This window comes from Trachemys scripta, chromosome 3 (genome assembly GCF_013100865.1).
Source record: "Trachemys scripta elegans isolate TJP31775 chromosome 3, CAS_Tse_1.0, whole genome shotgun sequence".
Lineage (NCBI taxonomy): Eukaryota > Metazoa > Chordata > Testudines > Emydidae > Trachemys > Trachemys scripta.
The window spans coordinates 69,645,658-69,672,264 of NC_048300.1; the positions used below are offsets into that span (position 1 = coordinate 69,645,658).

The window sequence follows — 26,607 nt, forward strand, 5'->3', positions numbered from 1 at the left end:
ACAGATGGCTCAGTTCTTCAAAAACCACCCCAACAATAAACGAAGAAGAGTCAGGACCTGACATTTGCAATCCAAAAACTTCAGAAACACCCCCCTCTCCGCCATGAAAACTGTATCTGTACATCATAGACCCTTCTTTCCCTTGTCAGTGCGAGGGTCGGTGTGCTGGCAGCAGTTGTGATGTTTCTGCAGTTCCCGAGAGTTCCCCACAGATAGAACAGCCTTCATCTTAGAATACTATTCTTGCATTCCCTGCTCTTTTCTCTGAGTGGAGGACAGGTAACAGCTGAGAGAGGTGGTCCCAGTCAGGAAGGAACTATTTTGGTTGCTGCTGCCTGAAAATTGTTATTAGTTGGAAAAATAGTGATGTAAGTTGGGAGCACTGAATTTCTGCTCTGCTTGGCATTGCTGGAGCAGAAGACCTGACAGGTGGGCAGAAGGAATGGCACTAACTCTGGAGCCTTGGGACAAATCTGAACTGGCTCTGGTATTTGCAGAAAGGCACAGCACATGCTTGGGGAGGTTAAGAGCTAGAATAAAGTTGTACATGCAACTTTAAAATAAAATACTTAAAGACAGTTTTTAAAAATTAGTTTGAACAGAAGTTTCCTACTGGCATTTAAATGAGAAAAAAAAAATCACATTATTTAATATTGAAAAGGTTTTATTCTAGTCAGTATAAAACTGTACCTTTCATTTCACTTTATATAAAAGATGACAAAAAAATCTATATTCAGACAAATATACAGCTCACATCCAAAATATAGTCTTTTCATATTAGTATATGATATCCAGAAACAATTAATTTTACTCTGTCTCCCAACAATGTATGTGCAATGATTAAACTGTATCCCACTATGCAACAGAGAGCTGCCTAAGCAAATGACATCAGTTCATTGGAATATTGCTCTCTGAACATGACTATACTCAAGTTGATTGAAGATTTCCTCTTCTGTTTCTGGAGTGAGCTGGATATTATCTTTGATTGGAGACAATGGGTCTGATGACTTTTTACAAGACGGGAGCTTTTCAGAGTCTCTGCAAAAAAGAAGACAAGCAACCATGTACAATTATGCACGTTGCATTTTCTAATCACAGAACTATAATATGTGTGCAAGTATGAAGAAATAGAGGAATGAGCACAAGATTGGAATTCAGGAAGCCCAGAGTTTTAATCCAAGTTCTGCCACTGATTTGCTGAATACACTGGGCAAGTTATTTCAACTCTCTGCTCCAGCTGTCCTCTGAGGAAAAAGAAAAGTTACTTATCCTATAGTAACTAGAGTTCTTGGAGATGTGTTGTCCATATATATTGCACTCTTGGTGTCCATGGACCTGTGTGCTTCAGATCAAAGTCTTTTGGCCCACGGTGTTTATTGGGTTCATGCATCCACCTTAATTGTCTTGGTGCTCCAGTACCGAGGGTATAAAGCTGGTCCAATTGCAACTCAATTCCTTCACCACAAAAGAATCCAGATGGACTCCGTACTAGTGAAGGAGGACGGCGGGTAACAGAATACATATAGACAACATATGTCAAATAACTCCATTTACTGTAATGCAAGTAGCTTTTCTTCCTTTGAGTGCTTATCCAAATGTATTATGCACTTGGGGATTTACCAGAGGTGATTTGGTGTGAAAGTGGTGTATGTTCTGAGTCTACTTAAAAAAAAAAAAAAAGGGATTGTGAATCAGTTCTGACAAAAGAAGCATCAGACCCTCGTCACATCTACCAAGAAGCAGTGTTTATTGACAGTAAGGATTGAACCTTGAGTAGTTGCTTAGCAGATGTCTGACAGAGGTATACTTTGCAAGGAGGCTGCAGAAAGTGCCGGAGCCCTAGTGGAGTGAGCCCTTATCTAAGCTGGGGGAGCTAAACTAACTAATTTGTAACAGAACTCAAAACCACTTGGATAGTCTCCATGCTGACGTCTGACCCCTCATTCTGTCGGCCAATGCTACAAATAACTTAGGGGATGATCAAAAGGATTTGGGCCTCTGCAAATTAAAGGATAGGGCCTTACGAATGTGCCCTACAAGTACAAAGCCTAGTCACATTAGAATGTGGTTTAGGGAAAAATATTGGCAGATGGTTTAAATGGAAGTCCATAACTACTTTTGATAAGAACCGTGGCCACTTGGACCTGCGGGCGGCCCCGCCTGCGGACGGTCAACGTAAACAAAATGTTGCACGGCCCGCCAGCAGATTACCCTGATGGGCCGCGTCTGGAAGGTTGCTGACCCCTGTAGTACTGCATTATATGCAAGCACACTAGGGAGCTCTGTGTGCGCCCCAGCAGACTCTACACTGACATTGGGAGAAAAGAGGTAATGTCTCATGTCTGTAAAGACAAGTGGGAATGTTTTTCCACTGTGTGCCTGCACATACAGTGATAAAAAAAAACCCAAAACTTTCTTCACACCTTCAGGGTATATTGAGAGTACAGAAATGCTGTTATTTCTCCTCACAATTCCAAAGGGGCTAGGGAGAAAACCAGGGCGGCGGGGGGTGGGAGAGGTGGGGGGATCAATTTTTAGAGTAAAGAGTTAAAGCAACTCACCTTCTAAATTGGAAGTTTTTCCAGAGATCACTGATTGTGACCTGCAGTCCTGGATTATTTTCAGCATTGTGATGATTTTTCTTCTGTGCACTTAGTAGTTTCTTGCTTAACCCACTGACTTTAGCTGGCATCAGTGGCTTGAGTTTTGTCACAACATGTGACCTTACAAAATTGGATCTATGCAAACCAGGAACCTGTAGGTATAAATACTAAATCATTATAAAGCTCTGGCAGAAATGATTATGAGCAAACACTATGGGCTTTATTTATTTCACACAAGGGTTAAAATAAATCAAATTGTTTTGCTGGAGAATGTAAGTAGTGTTTGCTTGTGCATACAGAAAGGCACTCAGCTTGCTTTGAGGATATCAAGAGATGGAGAATCCATCCCTTCCCTTGCTAGTTAATCACCCTCACTGTTAAAAATTTCTGCCTAATATCTCATTTGTTATACATATATTCTTATTTCGAATTGCTGCCTTCTCTTGCTACTGAACCATGATGGACTTTTAGCAAAAGTTGCCCCCTTTCTCCATTGTGAATCATACCTTTTGGTCATCTAATAAAAACTCTTCTTAAAGAACACTCAATTTTCATTCACATTTTTCTCCTAATAACTTTTCCTCAGCTTTGGGATATTAGCCCTTTTGAAGCAGCAAGTATATATTTTTTGGGGTGGAACTGTCCTCTGTCTATTTTGACTATAATTAGGGCATGATCACTTTTCTCTACACAACCACTCACTTCCAGTCCAGTGATTAATTAATCTTTATCCGTCATAATGATGTCCAAAATAGTTATCTCAAACTGAGGGAAATATCTTGTGTGTTAGAAAACCACTTATTTTTAGAAACTAATGATGTTTTACTTGTGTCAGACAAATGAATTACTGAATGTTATGCTTGTGACAAAGCAATGAAAATAATTTAAACTTTTGAGCACTAGGATTTTTGGAATTCTTCTATAACAACTTTCTTTCTTCCCAATTCTTTCACTTTCATTTGAGTTCTCTATCAAAAACTACACAAATCTGATCAGTCCTGTAAAATGATAATTTAGTATTCACAAGAGAGGAATATCTAAACTGTTCAAGAGACTGATATTCAGGACTACATATATGTAATTACATACAAATAAACTGCATTAAAGTTATTCAAGTTGCAGAGTCATGTGGCAAACAATAAAGGTATTAGAAGAAGGGTGCAAGAATATTTTATAATAAGGAGGGTTAGGCAACCTAAATAGAGGGGTTTCTAGCAGCTCACCCTCTACTCAAGGCTGCGACAAACTCCCTGGATCTGCTCCTTTCCAAAGAATTCTGAAGTCAGTGTGAAGACACACACAAAGTAAAGCATATTTACCCCTTATTTTGCTGCGTCTAAATTAGCCTTTTTTAATCTAAAAATTTCCACTGTTGCTACCACTAGTTCAGCTCCATCAGCAATAGCAAAAAGTGGCAATGCCACTGTAGAAAGAGCTCCAAGATCCTAGAGAGCCAATTAATTCATATATATCTCCATAATGACGATGCATGGATTAAATTTTAAATTAGAATCACCAAGCCAGAACATATACATTACGGAACTGAAGGTCTCAGGGATTCTCAATTTGCCCATACTGAAGATTACCCCAAAAAATTGATAAAAAATTGTTTTTAAACAAGGATGCAAAATTGCTTTGAAAAGTATAACAGTGGTATTATAGAAACTTTACTTTCAGCCCAATCACAGCAGCATAATGGTAATACCTTAACACCCTCATAATGGGACTGATCCTGAATTTATGAAAGAGTCTTACACCAGACTCATCCTCATTAATTAGGCTTTGTCTCTGTTCACTAATCAGTAAAACATTACTGTACCAATATCAAGGGACCCTGAGTTTCTTGAAACTTTTTGGATATGTTAAATCAAAGGGTACGTCTACACTTACCAGAGGGTCCGGTGGCAGGCAATCGATGTTCTGGGATCGATCCCGGAAGTGCTCGCCGTCGACGCCGGTACTCCAGCTTGGCGAGAGGAGTACGCGGCATCGACGGGGGAGCCTCCCTGCCGCGTCTGGACCCCCGGTAAGTTCGCACTAAGGTACTTCGAATTCAGCTACGTTAATAACGTAGCTGAATTCGAAGTACCTTAGTCCGAAGTGGGGGCTTAGTGGGGACCAGGCCAAAGGTACTTATATGGCTTCTGCACAATCTTTAATGCATTTATCCTCACAACAGTTCTGAGAGACAAGGAAGTATTACTACCCCTGTTCTACAGATGGGGAACTGAGGCACATAGAGATTAAGTGAGTTCCCCAAGAAAGTCTCACAGGAAATCTGGAAGAACGGAATTGAACCCAGATCTCTCAACTCCCAGGCTAGTGCCCTAACCATTCCACAATCCGCCCTCTCCTCAAAGAGCCATATGTCATTCTAATTAAAAGTACACATCAACATTCTGGAAAAAAAAAAAAAAAGCAAGAAATAGACTAGAGAATAATTCAGAAGGAAAGGAAAAAGTTAAAATTTCTTTACATGAAAAGCAACCCAATAACCACAAGGTGTCACTATTATTACAAGGAGTGCATACAGCATGGCTGTGGTGTACGGATACTTGTGATTTTTTTATATTTATAAAACAGTTACTTGCTAAAAATTAGTGAAAACTAATGCTATGTCTATTCTAGCCAAAGATACCTTGTAAGTACTTTTCTGGCTGGGGTGGAGGGTGTGCAGGGGAAGAAAAACATACTTATCGATAAAACCAGGCAAAGATCTGTTTATAGATTGCTTGTCTATTCATTTACAATGTAGCTGTAATTTGTAATATGCACAGGAACTTAATGTTCTTTAAACCAGTTAAAATCTTAGAAATGTTCTGGACTTTAGTGAAGGAACATGGTTAAAAGAAATGTGGTTAAAATCCCACTACAAACCATGGGCATGTTAATGGTTCTAACCAGGGTTTATAGCCAGGTCCCCTGTTTCAGTTGTATTTGTAGTGTGAATGAGCACCAGGAATGACAAATTAGAGAAGTGCTGTCATGCCTTCTCTGGTTAGTATATACTGGTGCCTGAAACCCAACCTGACTAAAGTCTTACAATGAGTGAGTGTAGTGGTTTACCCAAGACTTTGATTTTCAAAATTCAATGGATGATACATTAAAATTAAAGAAATGTTATACCTTGCTCCTTAGCAGTGTGTGCTTTCTTTCAGTACATACAGTGGAAAAAAGGGGAGAGCTCCGAGAACTTGGATCATCACCTTGCTTTAGTCTGCAGTCAGATTCCTTTGGGACAAAAAAAATATTTTACATCATTTAGATTTTAAAACTGGCTTTTTCATAACAAAATAATTTACATATTATATATGCATGCACACACACACACACACACACACACACATTCTGTTTACAACATTTTAAAAGCTTCCCTGAAAACCTCTGATTGTTTTCACTGAGTAAACATATGGACATTGAAAGGGACTTCTTCAGTGATTGGTAAAAGCAGATTCAGAAATCTAAAGGCATCAGTCATCTTAATCTTACTCTTTGCATGAGCAGCAATGGAAAAACTGAAAATATAAACTAAAACTAGGAATTATTTTTGGGAAGTTTTATAGCCTGCGTAATAGAGGTCAGACTAGATCACAATGGTCCCTCCTGGCTTAGAATCTGAGAATCTATGAAAATAAAAGGACTGACTCAAAGAGCCAAATGTCAAACTAATGTGCCAATCCATGCTGCACACACTTCCACCATACAGACAAGTAGCTTTTGTCATTAGAAATTAATGTATTCATAGGGTATTATTATGAAGAGGAGAGTCAGATGGATAACTACTGTAATTAATGTGACCTGTTTGTAAACGCGTGAGAGAGTACTGAAAATATTACCCTAAACCCTGATGAATTAGTCCACATTACCAGTACAGCTGAATTGAAACAAAGCTAAATTTTCTTACTTCTGCATCTGAGTCTTTGTTAGACACCTGCGATATTCTTGAGACGTCCAAGCTGCTTTCTGATAGTTCACTAGACCCTTGAGACTGCGAAGAACACTCCATTTCCAGTAAGGGGGAGGATTCTTCATCTGACTCATCACCTGCTGCACTGCTGACAGTATGTAATCTAGATATCTCACAATCCTGCGACGCCATTTGATTGTTTCTCTGTCGGTGAAACTGCTGTAACCGCAGCACGCCAGGAGATGGGCTGGGTGTGCCAGGACTCTCTCCAAGGCTTCCAGACCAACTGAAACAACTTCTCTGTGTTTCCACAGGGGATGATGAGATAGTTCTTGTAAATTTCCCAGTCTCCAAACATTGAGGAACAGGATCTTCTGTTATACTTTTAGTTTCCTGGGTCTGACAATCCAACTCAACATCCTGTGATGGTTGGGCAGTTTCATTCTTTGTTGTACAATCAATCATATTTGTGGCATGGCAGAAGAACCTAACATACATAAAATGAAAGATACAAGGGATAAGGAGGTGTGGGGGAAAAAAATCAATTTTGCAAATGAAAATGTCATTTTCACAATCACAGCAATTTTGTTTTGGAAGTACTATTTACAACTTTATAGGTTCTAGCTCAATGGAAGCAGCAGCAGCAATACCAGTCACTGTCTACCCTTTCAGTCATCCTATTGGAACTACACTAATCTGCATTTTGAGAAGCCCCAGTGAGGTTTGCAAACAAGTAAGGCCACTGCAGGATCATACTCCTCTCAGACTAACAGGTCTACCTCCTCTCTCATGCCCTGGCCCCAACAATACTGGGTAAGCTGTAAGATGGCGCTACTGACAGCTACCCCCATTCTTAGCTAGACCTGCCACCCTAGTGCTGCACAGATAGTGGGGACGGGCAGACTAACTGCTTTTGTGGTTAAAACATGAAGCTGAGACCCAAGAGACTTTGGTTCAATTCCCAACTTTGTCACAGACTTGTGTATGACTGTGGGCAAGTCACTAGGACCCTGACTCTGCAAACATTTATGTACATGCTTAACTTCGAAGCTGTGAATAGACCCATTGACTTCACTAGGACTACTCATGCTTAAAGTTATGCACATGCGTAAATGTTTTCAAGAGTAGGTCCTTACTCTTTCTATGCTACAGTTCTCTACTTGTAAAATGAGAATAATACTTCTCTAATGCCCTGTGAGATATGATATCATTAATGAATGTAAGTAACTCAGACAGTTTGGTAATAGAAGCCATATACATACTTAACTGGTTGGATAATTTTGTAGGAGATTACTACAGGAGTGAGCTAGAATTCATCCAGCCCTTTCAACTTTGGCAGTTATTACTAGGGACTGCTGCCACAGCCTCATTTAAGCTCTCTCTGACATCGAGTTCCACCTTGGGGGAAAACAACTGGCAAACCCTGGTTTCTGGAGTGAGATGTCAAAGCTGGATGCTGTGCAATTCTAGCTCTTGTACAGCCTAGCAGAACCACAGGACCCCACGGATATATTCGTTAAGAACTTTTTCTGAAACATGCTCTCCAACATTTAAGTGCAGTAATACAATTTATAAGTTAAAATGGTTTGCTTTGATATCAATTATGCATAACAGAGGCACAGAAAATGAGAAGACTCTTTGCAAAGCTCAGAAAAGGTAGGTTGTGAATATGCTCTTCCAGGATGAATTGCTTCTATCCCTGGTATAACACCGCAGCTATTTTTAGAATTGCTATTGCATAATCTGGAAATTAAATACCATCAATTGCTAATAAACTTTTATAGCTATAGCATATTATAGCATGGAAGACTGATAAAAGAAAAATAATTCTGTTTTACATCAGTCTTGTCATACTCTGCAGTTTCAGTCAAAACTAGACACTTAACTATATGCCCCTAATAAGTTAGGCAGACTTCCCCTTCTTTTCCAGGTTTAACAGGAAGAAATAACCATACAAATACGGCAAGAAAGCCCAGCATCAGATGTGTAATGCCAGTTCACTGCAGCCACACATTGTCTACTTTAAGAAATGCATGCAAGCAGATACAAACAAGCCTCAAAGTCAGACTGACTAGGCTCTGGATGTAGCCTGCATCCATGAAACTTGGTTGGGAGACTTTAGAATCCTTGTGTTGTTCCACTTTATATCCTCCTAAACTGCTCAGCAGACTACAAGCCGATGGAAGACAAGAGGAAGTTGGATTGGCATCAATATTCTGTTAACCTCACAAAAAAAATCTTAAAATGAAGGAATTCAAACAATATGAAACCAAAGTCAACTGGGATTTTCCCCTCTTCTACAGAATCCCACAGACCAATGAATTCATAAAAAAGAGCTGAAACACATTCAAATAACATTGCAGCACTAAGTGCAGTTAATACACATCACAGTCTTCACATTAAGTCTAGTGCTTAAGGAGGCAGCATGGTTCAGTAAATAGGACACTGGATTAAGAGTCAGGAGACCTGGGTTCTACTCTTGGTTTCACTCCTCTTCTGCGGCTTGACCTTGGGGAAGTCACTTCACCTTTTGTTCAATGGTTTGTGCTCCCACCTTTTGTACATCTATTGACGTTGTAAGTTCTTTGGGCGTGAGAACTGTCTCTCGCTATGTGTTTGTACCATGCCTAACACAAGGGGTCTCTGATCTCCATTGGGAGTCTTGAGGCACTATTGTAATACACATAATGAACAGTAAAAGTAAGAAAATTGCAGTGTTAAATTCTTAGTATTCCATAAGAATTTAATCTTGACATTTTTATATTATATTACTCATTAAAATGGTGATTTAAACATGCCTGCTTCTAGTCCCTGGAACAACAATAGCACCGCTCTCTTCATTTTTTCTCTGCAGAAAGGAAGCAAATTTGTTCCTGACTTTAGGTTGGGTGTTTGAGCTCTCTTTATTGAGAGAGTCCCCTGAAGCATGAATCGATGACACTGCAGAGACGCTCTTCTGTGGTTCACCATCTCCACTGTTTTCTTTCTTGGGCTTTTTCGCTTTTGAAAACGAATATTGACTCAACAGATCTCCATCTGACAACTCTTCTAAATAGAAAGAACACAGTTCTCATTAAGTTTAATATCATTGTAGAAATGCCCTGTAGAATGAACTCTCCCAGCTGGTAAGAAATGAGCTGAATTGAGCATTATGCCATTTACCATTGTAACAAACCTGAAATGCTGTTAATTTCAGACTTGTGTAGACATTTAGGAGATTATGGTCTTTAACACAAATATTGGCCAGTAAATTTATACTTGTCTAGTACATGTTCTTACAAGTAACGCACTACAAAGTGGCCTGTTTCACAAATCATATTAGGATAAAATTCCAAAATTACTACTACTCATTTATAAAAACACTGCAAATGCAGAGTATTTTCTCAGAGTAAGAAGGTAGAAAGGATCACTGAAAGAAACCGTACTGAAGAGAAAAAGAGGTCATGTGCTTGGATAACAAATACTGAAAGCCTGTTCCAAGCATGACAGGGGGTCTAAAACCAAGAAAGGGACAAAGTGATCAATAGGGACAGCACTGAGAGAAGCATATGGAGCTAGAGGGCTGAGATTTAAACAGGGCGAAATTACGTAAGGCCTTGAAAGTGAGACTAAGGATCTTGAGTTTGAAACAGTAAGCAAAAACAGGCCCGTGAAAAGATGCAAGAGTGGAGAGTAAATCTACCTAGGAAGCAGAATTTTTGATAACCCAGAGAAGAGAGGGAAGAATGTCACAGTAATCAAGACAAGAAGTGACAAAAGCTCAGCAGAGGCATGGATAGCAAGAGGCTGAAGCTGTGATAAATGAGGGGACGAGGGGGAGTGGAAGCTCCCTTTTATGGACACCCAGCCAGCCAGCAACTATAAAATCCCTCTTAGTAGCTATTCTCTAATTGCTCTAACTGTAAAGGGTTAAAAAGTCTCACTGCTATGCATAGGTAAAAGGAAGTAAGTGGGCACCTTACCAAAAGAGCCAATGGGAATGCTAGAACTTTTTAAAATTTAAACAAGACTCCCCTTTTGTCTGTCTGTGGTTGTTCTCCGGGGGGAGAGGCAGACAGGGCAGAGCTATGCTGTAAGAAACTCGGGGCCAGGTATGAAAAATCCTCGGTATCATACCTAGAAAATACTCATTTGAAACCCCAGATATGTACGTAGATCAGGAAATGTCTAGAAAGATGCAATTAGGTTTCTCTCTTTTTATTTCTTTATGGCTTGTTGACTCATCTGTGCTAACCCCAGGTGCTTTTGTTTTATTTGCAACCTTTAAGCTGGACCTCAAGAAAGCTATTCTTGATGCTTAATCCCTGTAGTTGCTAGATTTTGAAAAAAGTAATAGCTTGAGTTTTCACACTTTTTTTTTTTTTTTAAATAAAATTTACCTTTTTTTAAAGAACAGGATTGGATTTCTGTGTCCTAAGAGGTTTGTGCACATGTTGTTTAATTAGCTGGTGGCAACACTCGGCTCTTCCCTCTGTGTGTGTGTGTGTGTGTGTGTGTGTGTGTGTGTGTGTGTGTGTGAGAGAGAGAGAGAGGGCTTGAGGGTACCCCACAGGAAGGAATTCCCAAGTGTGCCTTCCTGGGCTCTTAAAGGGGTTCTGCACTTGGGTGGTGGCAGCGTCTACCAAGCCAAGGTCAGAGAAAAGCTGTAACCTTGCGAGTTTAATACAAGCTTGGAGTGGCCAGTATTAATTTTTAGAATCCTTGCAGGCCCCCACCTTCTGCATTCAAAGTGCCAGAGTGGGGAATCAGCATTGACAGAAGCCGAGGACACAACTCCACTGAAGACACCAGATAGACCAAGCAGAGTAAGAACAGAGAAGTGCCATTTTCACTTAGCTAGCAATAGCTCATTAGTTACCTTGGTAAGGGTAACATCAGTGGAATAGAGGGCAGAAGCCAGATTGAAAAATATAATGGGAAAATTGGAAGACAGAGAAAAGTCCCGAGGCAGTGGGAATAGACAGAATGCTCAAGGAACTTGGAGATGGAAAGTAAGAAGGAGTAGCATATATAATATTTTTGAGAACTCTTCTGCATGCACCCTGTGACTGGTGGGATATTTTCTAGTGCTTTATGAGCCATTATAAAATAAACAAAAACATACATATCATTTGAAATAGATTTTTAAAAATTTTAAGCAATGTAATTAAAAATTTGGCAGGATGAGATTTCTAACGAAATGGCTTAACTTTTGAAAATCCTAAAGCAAATCAGATAAAACTTAAATGTTACTGACAAACATATAACTATAACTCCAATTGTTACTTAGTTTTAGTATTTTGTCTCCTCGGTCTTGCAACATGTTTAAATCACACACACACACACACACACACACACACACACACACACACACACACACAAAATTCTTCATATAAAAATAGACCGGAGATGGAATTCTCAACCTCAAGTCTTCAACTCAACTAAAAAAAGGTTCTCCTTTTTCCCCCCCTTTCTGTCCTGATAGTTTTTATGTAAAGACACATACCACTTCTTGATCTTTTGACTAGTAGTTCCTTGCTTGGAAGTTTCAGGCCTTTGATACTAATTATCTTCTCAATGCCTTTGGTAGTTGATTTCTCTAGCATACGCGTGATACATGTGGTAATGTCTGTATTATGACCAGGCTTGTAGTCTCTGCTCCAAATGCTGTTTACACAGTATGGCTTCTGACTAGCAACTCTATCATTCCAGCCACGACTTCTTGGCCGTGAAGGCTACAAAAAAATAAAAAGAAGAGAACAAAACATGTGTTGGAGAGAAATTTATTCAACCTAGGATTCCCCACTTTAGTGTATCAGGATGATTTGACATTTATACAACAGCTACGACAGACATATCTGCTCTTCATTCACATTTTCAAATACTTTCCATATAAATTAATTTTTGTGTTGCCACATCCCTTTCACTTCAGTGAGGTGTAATTGACTGCTAGTCTAAGACAGATATAAAGAGGCAGCACAATCAAAACAATTTTAATTTCTGTTATAAAAAAATTAATTTGAGGAAATATTTTTTATTGAGTTAAATACAGTAAATGTGACATTTCAATAATTTTTAGAGTTATATTTGAACTAGTTACTTCCATAGGTAGGCCTTTAATTAATCCTTTCTGAACCTATATGGAAATAGATGTTAAAAAGTCAGATGGTTTGAAGCAGTTTAAGATTTTTAGTTTGTGCAGGACAACTAGAAGTATGGAGACTTAAGTAATACTCCAAGTAAAGTGATGCTGTCTTTCCTCTCTGGACACTTAGGTCCAAATTTTGCATAGGATAAAAATAAGTGCAGGGATTCTAGTGTAATCCTCAGAATACATACAGCCAAGTCATAAAAAACATTAAAAACGTGGCACAATAATATCTGCTGAAGAGTTTCCCAGGACTAGAAAAGGGGCATCTCAGGTGAGGAAGGAAGAGCATTAGCAGTACCTTGGAGGAAAGTTGACAAAATGCCATCTTCTTTCCACTACCGTTAGCCCCTCACTTTCACAAGCAATACATTTCTACATCAAAATGAATAATATAAACACAAATTTATTTTTGCATATGCCCAATGTAGGATACTTTCCCTTCATTTACTCAGACCAGGTGATTCTCACCATCCTATGTCAGTTGCAGATGTCACATGACAAAAAGATGCCAATGAAGATTATCTGTTCTGGATGTTCTAACCAATCGATTTCCTTGTCTCTCCACCATCCGTTGTAAACTGAAAAAGTATGCTTCCTTTGACCAAAACAAGGTCAGTGGACCCTTTTTCAGCATTTACGGTGTGCAAGTGCCATTTCTTAACTTGTCATCAGAAAGTACTTTATGCATTATATTTCTGAGATAACTGTGATTATGGAAAGATTTTTGTACCACAGACAAGAACCTTAATCCAGGGATTGAAAGTTCCTGGTATATTCAGATCTTGACTAGCACCAGAAAAGCTTGATTGGTCCATGGAACCATAAGGTTTGCGATCTCACAAACAATTAGCGCAAAGAACTACAGTTATGCATACCATAGAAAGCTGGGAATGTTATAAAGAAGATTCTAGTTCTGGCACTGCATCAACCAATGCACCTTAAAACTACATAATTTGATTTACTTACTATCTTCCCCTTATAACTTCAATTGTAAAATGCTTCCAACAGCTACCATCACAAGAACTGGTATATTTAGAAAGGGTTTTATTTAGGGCTGTTGATTAATCACAGTTAACTCACGCAATTAACTAAAAAAAAAAAAAATCACGATTAATCACACTGTTAAACAATAGAATACCAATTGCAATTTATTAAATATTTTTGGATTTTTTCTACATTTTCAAATATATTGATTTCTATTACAACACAGAATACAAAGTGTACAGTGCTCACTTTATATTATTTTATTACAAATATTTGCACTGTAAAAATGATAAACAAAAGTAATAGTATTTTTCAATTCACCTCACACAAGTACTGTAGTGCAATCTCTTGCTCGTGAAAGTGCAACTTACAAATGTAGATTTTTTGTTACATAACTGCACTCAGAAACAAAACAATGTAAAACTTTAGAGCCTACAAGTCTACTCAGTCCTACTTCTTGTTTAGCCAATCGCTAAGGTAAACAAACTTGTTTACATTTACAGGAGATACTGCTGCCTGCTTCTTATTTACAATGTCACTTGAAAGTGAGAACAGGAAAAACATGGTACTTTAATAGCCTGCATAGCAAGATATTAACATGCTATATATGCTATACATTCGTATGCCCCTTCATGCTTCGGACACCACTCCAGAGGACAGGCGTCCATGCTGATGATCTCATTAAAAAAATGTGTTAATTAAATTGTGACTGAACTCCTTGGGGAGAATTGTATGTCTCCTGTTCTGTTTTACCCGTATTCTGCCATATATTTTATTTTAGAGCAATCTCGGATGATGACCCAGCACATGTTCTTTTTAAGTACAGTTTCACAGCAAATTTGACAAAACGCTAAGAAGGTACCAGTGTGAGATTTCTAAAGACAGCTTCAGCACTCGACCCAAGGTTTAAGAATCTGAAGTGCCTTCCAAAATCTGAGAGGGACAAAGTGTGGAGCATGCTTTCAAAAGTCTTGAAAGAGCAACACTCCGATTTGGAAACTACAGAACTTGAACCACCAAAAAAGAAAATCAACCTTCCGCTGACTCAGATGATGAAAATGAACATGCATCGGTCCATTCTGCTTTGGATTGTTATTGAGCAGAACCCATCATTAGCATGGACGCATGTCCTGTGGAATGGTGGTTGAAGCCTGAAGGGACATATGTATCTTTAGAACATCTGCCACACAAATAGCTTGCGAGGCCAACTAAAACAGTGCCATGCGAATGCCTGTTCTCACTTTCAGGTGACATTATAAATAAGAAGCGGGCAGCATTATCTCCTGCAAATATAAACAAAGTTGTTCAGCCAATTGCTCATACAAACAAGTAGGACTGAGTGGACTTGTAGGCTCTAAAGTTCTACATTAACTGCATTCAAAAATAAAACATTTTTTGTACATAATTCTACATTTGTATGTTCAACTTTCGTGATAAAGAGATTGCACTACAGTACTTGTATTAGATGAATTGAAAAATACTATTTCTTTTGTTTTTTTTTTTACAGTGCAAATACTTGTAATCAAAATGAATATAAAGTGAGCACTGTACACTTTGTATTCTGTGTTGTAAGTGAAATCAATATATTTGAAAATATCGAAACCTTTCAAAAATATTTAAACAAATGGCATTCTATTATTGTTTATGTCATAAACATACAGCTAAAAGTAGCATAAAATCCCTCTTTACCCTGTAATGGGTTAATTCCATTTACCTGTAAAGGGTTAAGAAGCTCAGATAACCAGGGTGACACCTGACCAAAAGGACTAATAAGGGGAGAAGATACAGACCAAAAACCTTCCCCCACAGATTTGAAAGCGTCTGTGGGAGCCAGCCAGGAAACAGGGCAGGGGAAAATATATCTGAACTAAGCATCTAGTCTTGCAGAAATAGTAAGTAATAGCAGAAAAGAAATGCGTTAGATTACCTTTTGTTTTAGCTTGTGAATTTTTCCCTGTGCTAAGAGGGAGGTTGTTTAATCCCTGTTTTTGTAATTTTAAGGTTTTGCCTAGAGGGGAAATCCTCTGTGTTCTTGAGTCTTTTGTTATTCTGTAAAGTACTTACCATCCTGATTTTACAGAGGTGATTCTTTTACTTTTTCTTTAATTAAAATTCTTCTTCTAAGAACCTGATTGATTTTTCATTGTTCTTAAGATACAAGGGTTTGGGTCTGTGTTCACCTGTAGCAATTGGTGAGGATATTATTCTCAAGCCTCCTCAGGAAAGGGGGTGTAGGAGCTTGGGGGATATTTGGGGAAGGTAGGGCTCCAAGTGGCCCTCCCTGAATGTTTGTTTAAATGACTTGGTGGTGGCAGCATATTGTTCAAGGCGGAATTTGTGCCTTGGGAAAGTTTTTAGCCTAAGATGGTAAAAATAAGCTTAGGGGGTCTTTCATGCGGGTCCCCACATCTGTACCCCAGAGTTCAGAGTGGGGAAGGAACCCTGACAGTTTAACAGCACGATTAATTTTTTTTTAATTGGTTTACAGCCCTAGTTTTATTGTTATACCAGCTGAAGGGTTAAATCGCAGCATTCAAACAGCACAACATTATTCTAGCTCTTGCCATTTATGAGCTGTCAATCAGCTGCTAAAATCATATTCAAACTGAAGTGTGTGTGGGGGGGGGAAGATAGTGACAAAAAGGACTTTTTTTTTTTTTAAAGTGAGTTTCTTTTGATTTATTGAAGCCATTTTTTCAATAATTTTTAAAACCTTCCACTAGTGGAAAAAGTTTCCACCTTCAAAAAAACGTAAAATGGCTCAATTAAGTAAAGAAGGTAGTACAGAAAGAGTACCTGATATCTTTCCCCACAACTTAATTTCATGAGGCTTCTTGACCCCAGAAAACTGTTAATAGTCCAACTTCAGGAAAGCCTTTAAACAGATGCTGAACTCCCACTGACTTCAAAGGGATGCAAGCACAGATTTAAGTGCTTTCCTGAATCAGGGTCAGTCATAATGACAGAATGGGCATTAAATTGTTATATATTACTAGGAGAGGAAAACACAAAAGATGCTAATAAATATGAACCTTAAGCTTTTTAGAACTACTGAGAGGTTTTTAAAAATATTGGCAAAAAATATTTCATAAAATTAGGTGTCACCTACATTTCAGAATCCAGAAACACTTTTCAAAGCACTAGTCTTTGACCAGTGATCAAGGGGGAAGTAACCCCCTCCCCCACAAAAAAAATTGTATTCTGTTGCTGCTTGAGCCTTACTATTATTCCAGACTCCTTATATACTATATACAACTGTCAGAACACCAAACCAGCTTGCACTCCTTGACACAGTTGTAGATAACATTCAGCCATACTTTTCCTTGCAATTCAGAAGGTATGTCAAAATCCTAAGTTGAATGTTTTAAAAATGTTACCTGTGAAGCCTCAGGGTTGTAGTCATCAATTTGTTCCATTGTATCGATATCTTTATTGCCAAGAGCAATTTGAAAAGCAGTATCATCACCAATATGTCTACGTCAATCAAATTAAGGGGATATATATCTGAATATTTGCATTATAAATATAAAAGTGTGAAATTACAACTTCTACTCTAATTTCTATATTAAAATATATTAGAATAATCAAAAAGTTAGTGTCCAAAGAAGAATATATACTGCTGCACACATTGCTCTCCCCTGATCTCATTCAGTAGCGGCACTTGGCAGTCCTGAGTGTACGGGTAAGTCACAAAACAGTCCAAAAAGAAGAAGTAGTTAGTCACTACTAGGGAGAGCCAGCAGGAGAAATAGTGGTGGCCCAAGAAAATGAAAGTCTCTGTCACTGCCCACAGCAGCTTGGCAGGTGTTTCAACGTTGGGAGCTAGTTCTTAATGACTCCCTCCTTTCATACTTGATTTCTTATTCCACCATGCTGGGAGTTATAAGAGGAAGATAGAGGATGGGGAAATGCCCCTGCTCTCACAGGTAAATTATCTCCACACAGGTTACGACCCTTCCTGCCTGTGTTGATGGGAAAGTTACAATGTGTATTATCTTAACACCACCCACAGTAGTCACTGTCTCAAAGAAGTCAAGACAGTTTTTAAAAAAAAAAAATTAATTCAGTCTAAAGTTAAGTCAAGGAACATTTTCTTTAAAAAGCATATTTGTGGTTTTAGAACCAAGGGTATTTCCAATTACTGGAAGGTTTTTCCTTCTGATGAGCGCAATGCTTTAAAAAGTTAATGGAAGACAGACTAACTAACTTTTGGTAGCCTGACTGATCAAACAAAAGCCTCCTGTATAATAATGGAGAAAATTACCAAGGAAAGGAAGAGAGGAAGCCCACTGTGCCACATCATTTCCCCATTAATATGCCAGTGCACAAAGGATACCGCCCTGCATAAAGTAGTGTTTCTGGATCAACGTTGTCATCATAAGCATTCAGAGGAACAAGCTTCCTCTTGATTGGGTCAAAAACCAATTGATAAAGGAAAGTATTATTGGCTCGAATAAATCCCTCTATGTACTCTTCCGATACAGTTATATTCATCTTCAGATACTGCCCAATTTTCTTAATAACCTGTCAACAACAAAAAAAGATATGTTGCTTTCTTGTCACTTCCAGACAAAGGAGATGCAATACCATGCACATCTTCAAAAGTATTATTCCAGATATTCTTGAGGAGATACTCTGTGACTATATGGAATGTTGTTTTGAGCAGAGGGCAGAAGGAGTGGGTGGAACACAGTAGAACAACCTTCCCAGAAACATATATATAGACAATTTTATATCCAAATATCCTAGAAGTACTCTGTGACTACATGGAAAGCTGCTGTTAGCACAGTGGAGAAGAAATGGGTGGAGGAGGAATGTAATAGAACAGCCTTCACACAAACAGGTATACATGGACAAATCGTGTACACACACACACACTTTAAATGAGCAAACAAAAACCTACATTTAGTGACAGTTAAGGTTGTGGCAGGACACATTCTATCCATCCAAAACCTTAAAAGCAGGGAAATAAGAAATTAACAGAGAGGGATTTGTGCATTACTTTCCACCTTCATATTCCCTGCCACACTAGTAATAACATGCTCCAACCCTCCATAAGTCTTTCATTTCCATCTCTAACAGATACCATTAGCAATATATACCCCATCTTCATTAAGGTTTTGCATTAGAGTTCGAGTTTGATGAAGCTGAGGTATAACTAAATTTATCCTTTATTCTAGTTCACCCTCCTCTCTTCCACTTTCAAACACACAAAGCTAAAAAAAATTAAATACGACAAAAGGAAGGCTCTTAAGCTTTCAGAAATCCTTTGCTAGTTATTTTTAATCAACAAGAATACTGACTTAATATTTAAATAGTTTCTCCAATATATATATTGGATTTAGGTACTTGTTTGGTGGTTCCTGTGAAGTCATTTATTGGTAATTAAGTTTTGAGACAAGTTTCTTGAGAAGGATGCATTTCAGTATATGGGCAAATTTTACCCTCCAAAATCCCTCATGTTTTTCAGTTTAGAACACCAAACAGATAAGACAGTGAACATATTTTGGAAGTATGTTTTCTGCATTCATTGCAATTACTCTTCACTGTAATTCACTGCAATGAGAAATCTGAATACTGTTTCACACACTATTGGATCAGTATGCTTATTGCTCAGTTACTGGCTTGTGATATTTACAGCTGAAATATGAGATATTAGCAAACAACAGCTCTTCAGGTGCACGTTTCACTATTTAAGCTAGGTATACTTAGTTTTGTTTGTTTTTTTAAATACTGGTTTGCCTAAACAGTGGAAACTGTGATTAAACAATGGAAAATCTAGAAGATTTCCTTCTGATATTAAGAAAGCTTGATGAGCAAGCCAAACATGTGCTACCAATAAATTTGTGAAATAGAGAAAAATAGCACTTCTTAAAACCTCCAAGATCCACATCAAGCAGAGCCCTTAAGCGAGTGCTTAACTTTAAGCAAACGAGTAGTTCAGCTGAAGTTAACGGAACTTTAGTTTGCTAGATTAGGACTACTATGCCTTCAAAATAACATTGTGAGGTTCCATGTTTATCATTCCTTAAGAATTCTCTTCTTCCATATTGCCCACAAGAAATTCATATATAAATGTGAAGAAAATACAATTCCAAGCTAAATCTATTCTCTGGATCTCTCAATGTGCCAGGTTTATTTTAGGTGTAAGCTCTGTGGGGAAAGAACTGTCTTCATTTTTATGTCTTGTGGTGTCAAACACATTGTTTGCCCAGGATAATGATGAAAAAATAAGCAGACGTGACTTTGAATACGCGTAGGGAGCAGAGTAAGAAGGTGCCACTTCTTCCGTCGGTCATTCTTCCACAGAAGAACCACATTTTAAGTAGTTGAATCTGGCACAGTCTGAAACCAATTTAAAAGTTGTGGGCTGGTTTTCTGGCAATGTGACACAAGGAGTAAATGATAGCATGAAGGACAATCCTTTAGGTTTTGAAAAAGCTGTCCACATGCACTATATATTCTTGAAGAATCAGAATAAACCGCGTTCATTTTATTTAGGTGTTGAGACACAGTCCTCCAACACTGTTTTATTAATGAAACACACCATTCTCCAACATCAGTGAAATATTTCCTTCGATAGGTAGTTAAGGAGAACACCCTTCATGACATCCAACCCCTCAGATTTTTTTCAATAAAATGTTAGTCATATATAAAGGCTTTAGAAATCCTAATACACAAATCTGAGCATACATTACCTTAATAATATCAGGATTACTGGCTAGTTTTAATAGCTTGCATGCCTTAGCTAACCCAATTCCATGAAGTGATGGAAGATAGTCACAACCAGAAAGAATGCACATGTAACGGAATTTCTCTTCAGTAAATACATCCCCAAGCTGTTTACACTTTCCTAGTCGAGCCTGATCGATCTCTAGTCCATTTCCAAACTTGTCAATTTTCAGAAACACCTTGAAATAAGAGAGAGCAAGTAGTAACATTAATTCTCATCTCATTGTATTTTATGCACATTGGTGAACTAAATTGTTTTCCCCCTCAAACATTTATTACATTATTAGCGTGTGATGTTTGCCTTGCCTATTACACTTGCTTTCAGAAGACTAAATTCTAGAAGGCACAGTGTTGCCTGCCAGAAACTCCACAGCCAGTAGAGGAAGTATTCGTTAATGTGTGTTTTGAAAGAAGCCAAGGAACAAAGGACAGCCTGCTACATACGCCTTCTGCAAAAAAGCTATGGATAGAATATTTTAGGATGGGTTGTAAGCATCAGTATTGTGGTCAAAAAGTTGTGTGTAGGCTTCCTAATCCAGCAGTAGCATCTGAGCATACATCTATTTGCAGATTCCTGCTTCTAGAATATGGACATGCATTAATACTGTAATTATTAGGGGTTTGTTGGTTTTTGTTTGTTTCAGTTCATATTCCAGAATATGAGCATCTTTGGTGCACGTGTTTTGCTTTATTTGTTTGGAAATCATGTACTACATTGTGGGCACTACTAAAATAAATATTTATTAGTTTGTGGCACTTAATGGAGAAACAACAAGATTGAATTTGACCCTTAATCTCTGTGTCTCAGTTTCCCTATCTGTGACAAGACAATAACTGTACTTATGTACTTCACAAGTGTGTATGGACAATTAGTTTGTACAATGCTTTGAAGATGCAAAGTGAGATGTAAGGACTATTTATATTTTTCATTACCTTTTTACACCCAAAAGCCAGAAGATCTGAGTCCTCTGTAATTATAGCTTGTACTATGCCAGTCTTATTAAGATAGGCCAACTGAGCATCAGCTTCATATGGAGCAACAACACAATCAACTCCTTGGGCATGGGCAGCCTGTACACAAACAAGCGTGAGAACAATGTAAGAACTCAATACTATTATTATTGGACTGCAGCAGCATCTAGGCTTCAGTCAGATTTAGGTCTTATTTTACTAGTCATTAGGGATACAGTTTTCAAAAGTGCCTAAGTGTCTTAGTAACATTCTGCATTTTTAAAAATGACTTAAGTACTTAGAAACTTAAGTTCCATTGACTTTCAATGACACTTAGGCTCCTAAGTCACTTTTGAAAATGGAAGTTAAGCAGTTTTGAAAATTTTGTCCTGTGTAAGCATATAGTAACAACAGTCAATACTAAAAAAAAAAAAAGATAAAATAAAAAAATCTTACAGTCTGAAACCCCAATCTTGCAAATCACTGTGTTGGGACACTGCCCATTGAAATCAACGGGCCTCCACTCACACAGATCCATTTGAAGGATCTAGCCATAACATTTTAACATTCAGTTTAAAAACAAACATTTGCATATAAATAACATGTCCTACATTAAGCAACGGAGGGTCCTGTGGCACCTTTGAGACTAACAGAAGTATTGGGAGCATAAGCTTTCGTGGGTAAGAACCTCACTTCTTCAGACGCAAATTTCCTACATTGGCCACCAACACTAGCCACACTCATTGGATCTGACCACAACTGTTTATGCTTCCATTCCAACCATATTTTCTGCTCAAAGAAAGAACATCTGGACAAATACAAGACTGATGAAACTCTTCTGTGACTGAGAATTTCAAAGATTGATTTCCTGGGCCATTTTTTAAGTGATCATAATTTTCCTATATATAGTTGTTTGCTAACTATTAAAAATACAAAACTACGCTATTTCCTCCCTGTCATTTATTTATGCCAGTGATACTCAGACTGAGGCTCCCGAGCCACAAGTGGCTCTTTGGGTACGTCTACACTTACCTCCGGGTCCGGCGGCAGGCCATCGATGTTCTGGGATCGATCCCAGAAGTGCTCGCCGTCGACGCCGGTACTCCAGCTCGGCGAGAGGAGTACGCAGCATCGACGGGGGAGCCTCCCTACAGCGTCTGGACCCGCGGTAAGTTCGGACTAAGGTACTTCGAATTCAGCTACGTTAACAACGTAGCTGAATTTGCGTACCTTAGTCCGAAGTGGGGGGGGTTAGTGGGGACCAGGCCTTTAATGCATCTCCTGCAGCTTTTTGCAGCACATGATATTAAAACACAGTGTGATTTAATTATTAACCAGTCTAAGTTAGTAAAAGCATCCTGATTGGTTAATATGTTATTAACCAATTGTAGTTGATAAAATAATACTTGGTCAGTCATTTTGCTGTGAGAATAATAAGATTTCCTGTGTCATACTGTCTGGATATGAATATATAGTACTATAGTAAATGAAACAATGAATTCACATGACGGTGGCTATTTTGGGTAATACTGATTGCTAATTTGGTTCCTGAAGCACTGAGGTCTGAGTATCACTGATTTATGCTAAATGTCAAATGTGAGAGGATACTCAATGGTTTAGTTAAAATTGCAAAGATATCTGTGAATGACTGTCACGTGCCAATTAAAAGAAGTCTGGCATAATGAAAAGCAGAGTTGAATATGGTAGATTTATCTGCTGTGCTGAACAGCCAAAAATGTGTCTAACACATATATCAGGACATCTTGTACGATTATATGTTGAGAAACAAGTTTCATGTAAATATGGGCAATGAAAAGCAATGAGCAAGATATAAACATAGTGGAAAAGCTGCCAACAAAAACTGTAGATGTCATTTGTAAACCTACAATAGAAATAATTAACAACTTACTTTGATAACTTCATGAGCCATACCATGGGTAACATTAACACTGCGCCCAAAACAATCTCTGGCTTCTGATAATTTCCCCTCACGAAGTAATTGTTTCCCCTTCAGAAGATTAGCCTGTCGTTTCCTGCAGGTAATAAAACAAAAACCCCACCTCCCTCAATATGTTATTGTTCTCTGAGTGCGATCCCCTTTATAAATTAAAAACATTTTTTTATATTTAACACCATTATAAATGCTGAAGGCAAAGCAGGGTTTGGGGTGGAGGCTGACAGCTTGCAACCTCCCATGTAATAGCCTCGTGACCCCCTGAGGGGTCCCGACCCCCAGTTTGAGAACCCCTGCACTACACTGCAAGAAGTGTAGAAACTAAAGCAAACTTTGATAAGCCCAGCCAAATTACCAGTTTAAAAAATATGAAGCATAAGCACACAACTGGTCTAATTTGTTTGCAAGTTGATCATTACTTACTCTCTTCGAGCTTTTTCCACTTCCTTTTTAGAAGGCAGGGTACATCCATCAAATACTAGAATTGGCTTGATCCCAAATGACAAGAGCATATCAACAAGTTTCATGCAGAAGACTACATATCTGTAAGAATATATATATATTTTTTTCATTTTATGAACTGTGAAAACATCCATTGCTTGACAATGAAGCTTAAACCTTAAGACTACCACATATTTCTAACTTGCAGGAAAAACAAAAAAAGTTGATGATAATTAGCATTCAAGGCTGTCAGTGCGTTATAAACCTTTTTTTTAAAAAAGAAAGAACAGAACATACACACATTTTTACAATGAAGAAGTCCTTATCTCCGGTCTCCAGCGAAGACAGGTCCACTATGAACATTATTGTCTATTATGCTGCTTATTCTTCTATACAAATAATTGTCTCTCTGAAGAATAAGTTAGACTTCACTGCAGTGCCAAATTGTACAGCATTTTGTAAACTTTAGCACAGATTATCTCCCTGATGCCTGTGAGCTGAGTACATGATGCTCAAACGGAAAGGGGATGCATATTCCATTATCCTTTCCTGAAACTCTGCAAATGACCTTCTGGTGGAGCTTTATGGTGTTTACGGAGTGATGGAAGCTTACCATTTATGTTCGCCACTATCCACCCATCACTCCAGAGGGCTGTGCTAAAACTACAAGGAAGCAGCATTAAACTTGGGAATTGGGATCTGTGCCTATATCCACCCCCTCCCAGAGAAAGGAGAGGTTATTATGACCAAGAGCAGAGTATGACCTTGCCATAGAGCAGAACTGTGAACAACCCTCAGACAGAAGGGAGGACAAAGCAGCAGCCCAGAAGGGACAACCCACCTTCACTGGTCGCCAAGCCCATCTTTTCTGGGGAAAAAAATTTGTAAGAGATTCCAAGGTTAACCTTCCGATGTTTCTTCAGTCCCCTGATCTCATTGGTATTTCTATGGAACTGTACAATTTGGTCCAGTATGTGTATACAGGGATTATTTCATTCTTACAGATGTAGTTGCCTTGTCTGAAAAGCAGCAGCCTTTATACAGCACTGAAAGCTATATTATTAAAAGTGCATTACAGCATTTTTGACAGTCATAATATTTTTTAAGTTTTTTCTAACACATAATATGGGACAGTAGAGAGAGCTTTTACAATGGAATAGCTAGAAACACTTCTTCTGATGAGATAGACACTGGAGTAACCGAATCATCAAAAACTGGACCAAAAGGAACTGATATAATATACACCATTTATGAAAGAGGGGCAGGTCACATCAGAGCATGACAGAGGTTTTGACTAACACCCAAAATAAATCAAGCTTAGCCCAAACTGCCTAGTTTTGATTCATTTCCAGTTAAAAATCACCTCCTTGAATAGGTATTTCAACTTAAAACTTGCCTCCAACTCTCCCAGAAGGTTTGTGAATCTTGTAAAATTCAAAAGCAGGCATATTTCCTTGGGATTCATTCTGAATAATGAACAATATATAATAATAAATAATATATGTTGTGCAGGGTACTTCTGTGCAGGAAGAGATTGATCTCATTCACAATATGGGGTGCCAGAATTACTAAACATTGTTATGTCATTCTGTCACGTAAGATTGTTTATGAGCTGTCATTTTTGTATCAGATGACATACTGCCAGTGGCACAAGCTGTATTATAGCTAGGACACTTTTCATTTTCATACAGTACCTTATAAATGTTATTAATAAAAGGCACATTGAAAAAAACTCTCTCCTGTCTGATTTTTTTTAAACTTACTCTTGATATAAGCAACACCAAAGGGGAGGGGGGGGGGGGCCGGCGGAGGAAATCTTATTTTCAATGTTTGTGTATTTGACAGCAATTTGTATACGTAGACTCAGTTTTGCTATTTCTCCATTTGTGCATGGTTATAAAGCCACAAAAATGAAACCCTGTCAGTTTTTTAAAAAAATAAGAGAGTTAAAAGCAGTTTCAAGTTGGCAGTGTACCCTTACTTTGTAAAAAGGCTGAGAAACTCGGGGGGGGGGGGGGGAAGTTAGTGAAAGCTTACTGGTCAGTGGGTTCTCCTTTGGCTAGTTTTTCAGCACAAGCATAGGCTCCTTTGTGCAGCCAGCAGTAGGTATCCACAGCTACCACTTGCCCTTTGTATTTCTTCACATGAGTAGGTTCAGCTGCCTCCTTGATAAACTGGAGCAGGCCGTGGATTCCCATGGTGTTGCTTAAACTGGAATAAGGAAAGAGGGAAAATGGGACACAAAACACGTTTGCTCGCCCTGCATTAGGTTTTAATCTTTGCACAAGGCCGATCGCACGAGATGGCAGGCGGGCAGGCGAGCCAGGGAAACGGGACCGGCCCCCTGCCCCAGCTCACGGGAACGACAGCCACGCTGAGGAGGCCGGCGCCCGTAGGGAACCGCGGCCCCACGTCCTGCCTCGATCCCGGCCACTGGGGGCCCCGGGCACTACGCCCCGTCTGGATCCCGGGCCCTGCTGAGGCCCTGCCAGCGCGAGGCCCCGTTGGCCCCCGTGTCACCCCCTCCATCAGCCCTGGGGGACCCTTGTCCCGCCCCGTCCTCGGCACCTGGGGGTGTTCGGCGGAGCCGCGAGACTGTCCCTTCTTCCGGCTGAGCTGGCTCCGTCCGCTCAGCCGCGGGGCGCGCGGGAGCCTGGAGCACTTTCAAGCAGCGCGCGCTCCTGGCCTCGAGACTCCGCCCCCCACCCGCGGAGCCACTAGAGCGCGGCCTGGTGACAAACAGCCCCTCCCAGCATGCCGTGCGGCGCCGGCTGGGCCTGCGCCGGGCGCGCGGCGGAGTGTTGCAGGCTGGGATATGTAGTCCGCACTGGGCGCGAGGGCGGGACCCTGCTGCCCGGCAGGGGGCAGCTCCAGCCGGCTCCGGTATGGGCGGGGGCGCTGGGCT

The 26,607-nt window shown here is 39.2% G+C and overlaps 1 protein-coding gene across 1 annotated transcript; it reads right to left on the bottom strand.

Annotated features, from left to right (window-relative positions):
• Positions 1-667: 667 nt before the first annotated feature.
• On the bottom strand, positions 668-26,390 carry EXO1 (exonuclease 1). Its single transcript, XM_034765028.1, has 14 exons — positions 26,271-26,390; positions 25,740-25,913; positions 23,685-23,804; positions 23,217-23,340; positions 21,290-21,427; positions 20,323-20,535; positions 17,961-18,148; positions 17,002-17,098; positions 11,996-12,224; positions 9,309-9,558; positions 6,508-6,997; positions 5,730-5,834; positions 2,562-2,755; positions 668-1,038 (listed from the first exon to the last, which is right to left on the bottom strand). Exons 2-14 carry the CDS (start codon positions 25,898-25,900, stop codon positions 894-896), a joined length of 2,454 nt encoding a protein of 817 aa, XP_034620919.1. The 5' UTR covers positions 25,901-25,913; positions 26,271-26,390; the 3' UTR covers positions 668-893.
• Between the last annotated feature and the right edge of the window lie 217 nt (positions 26,391-26,607).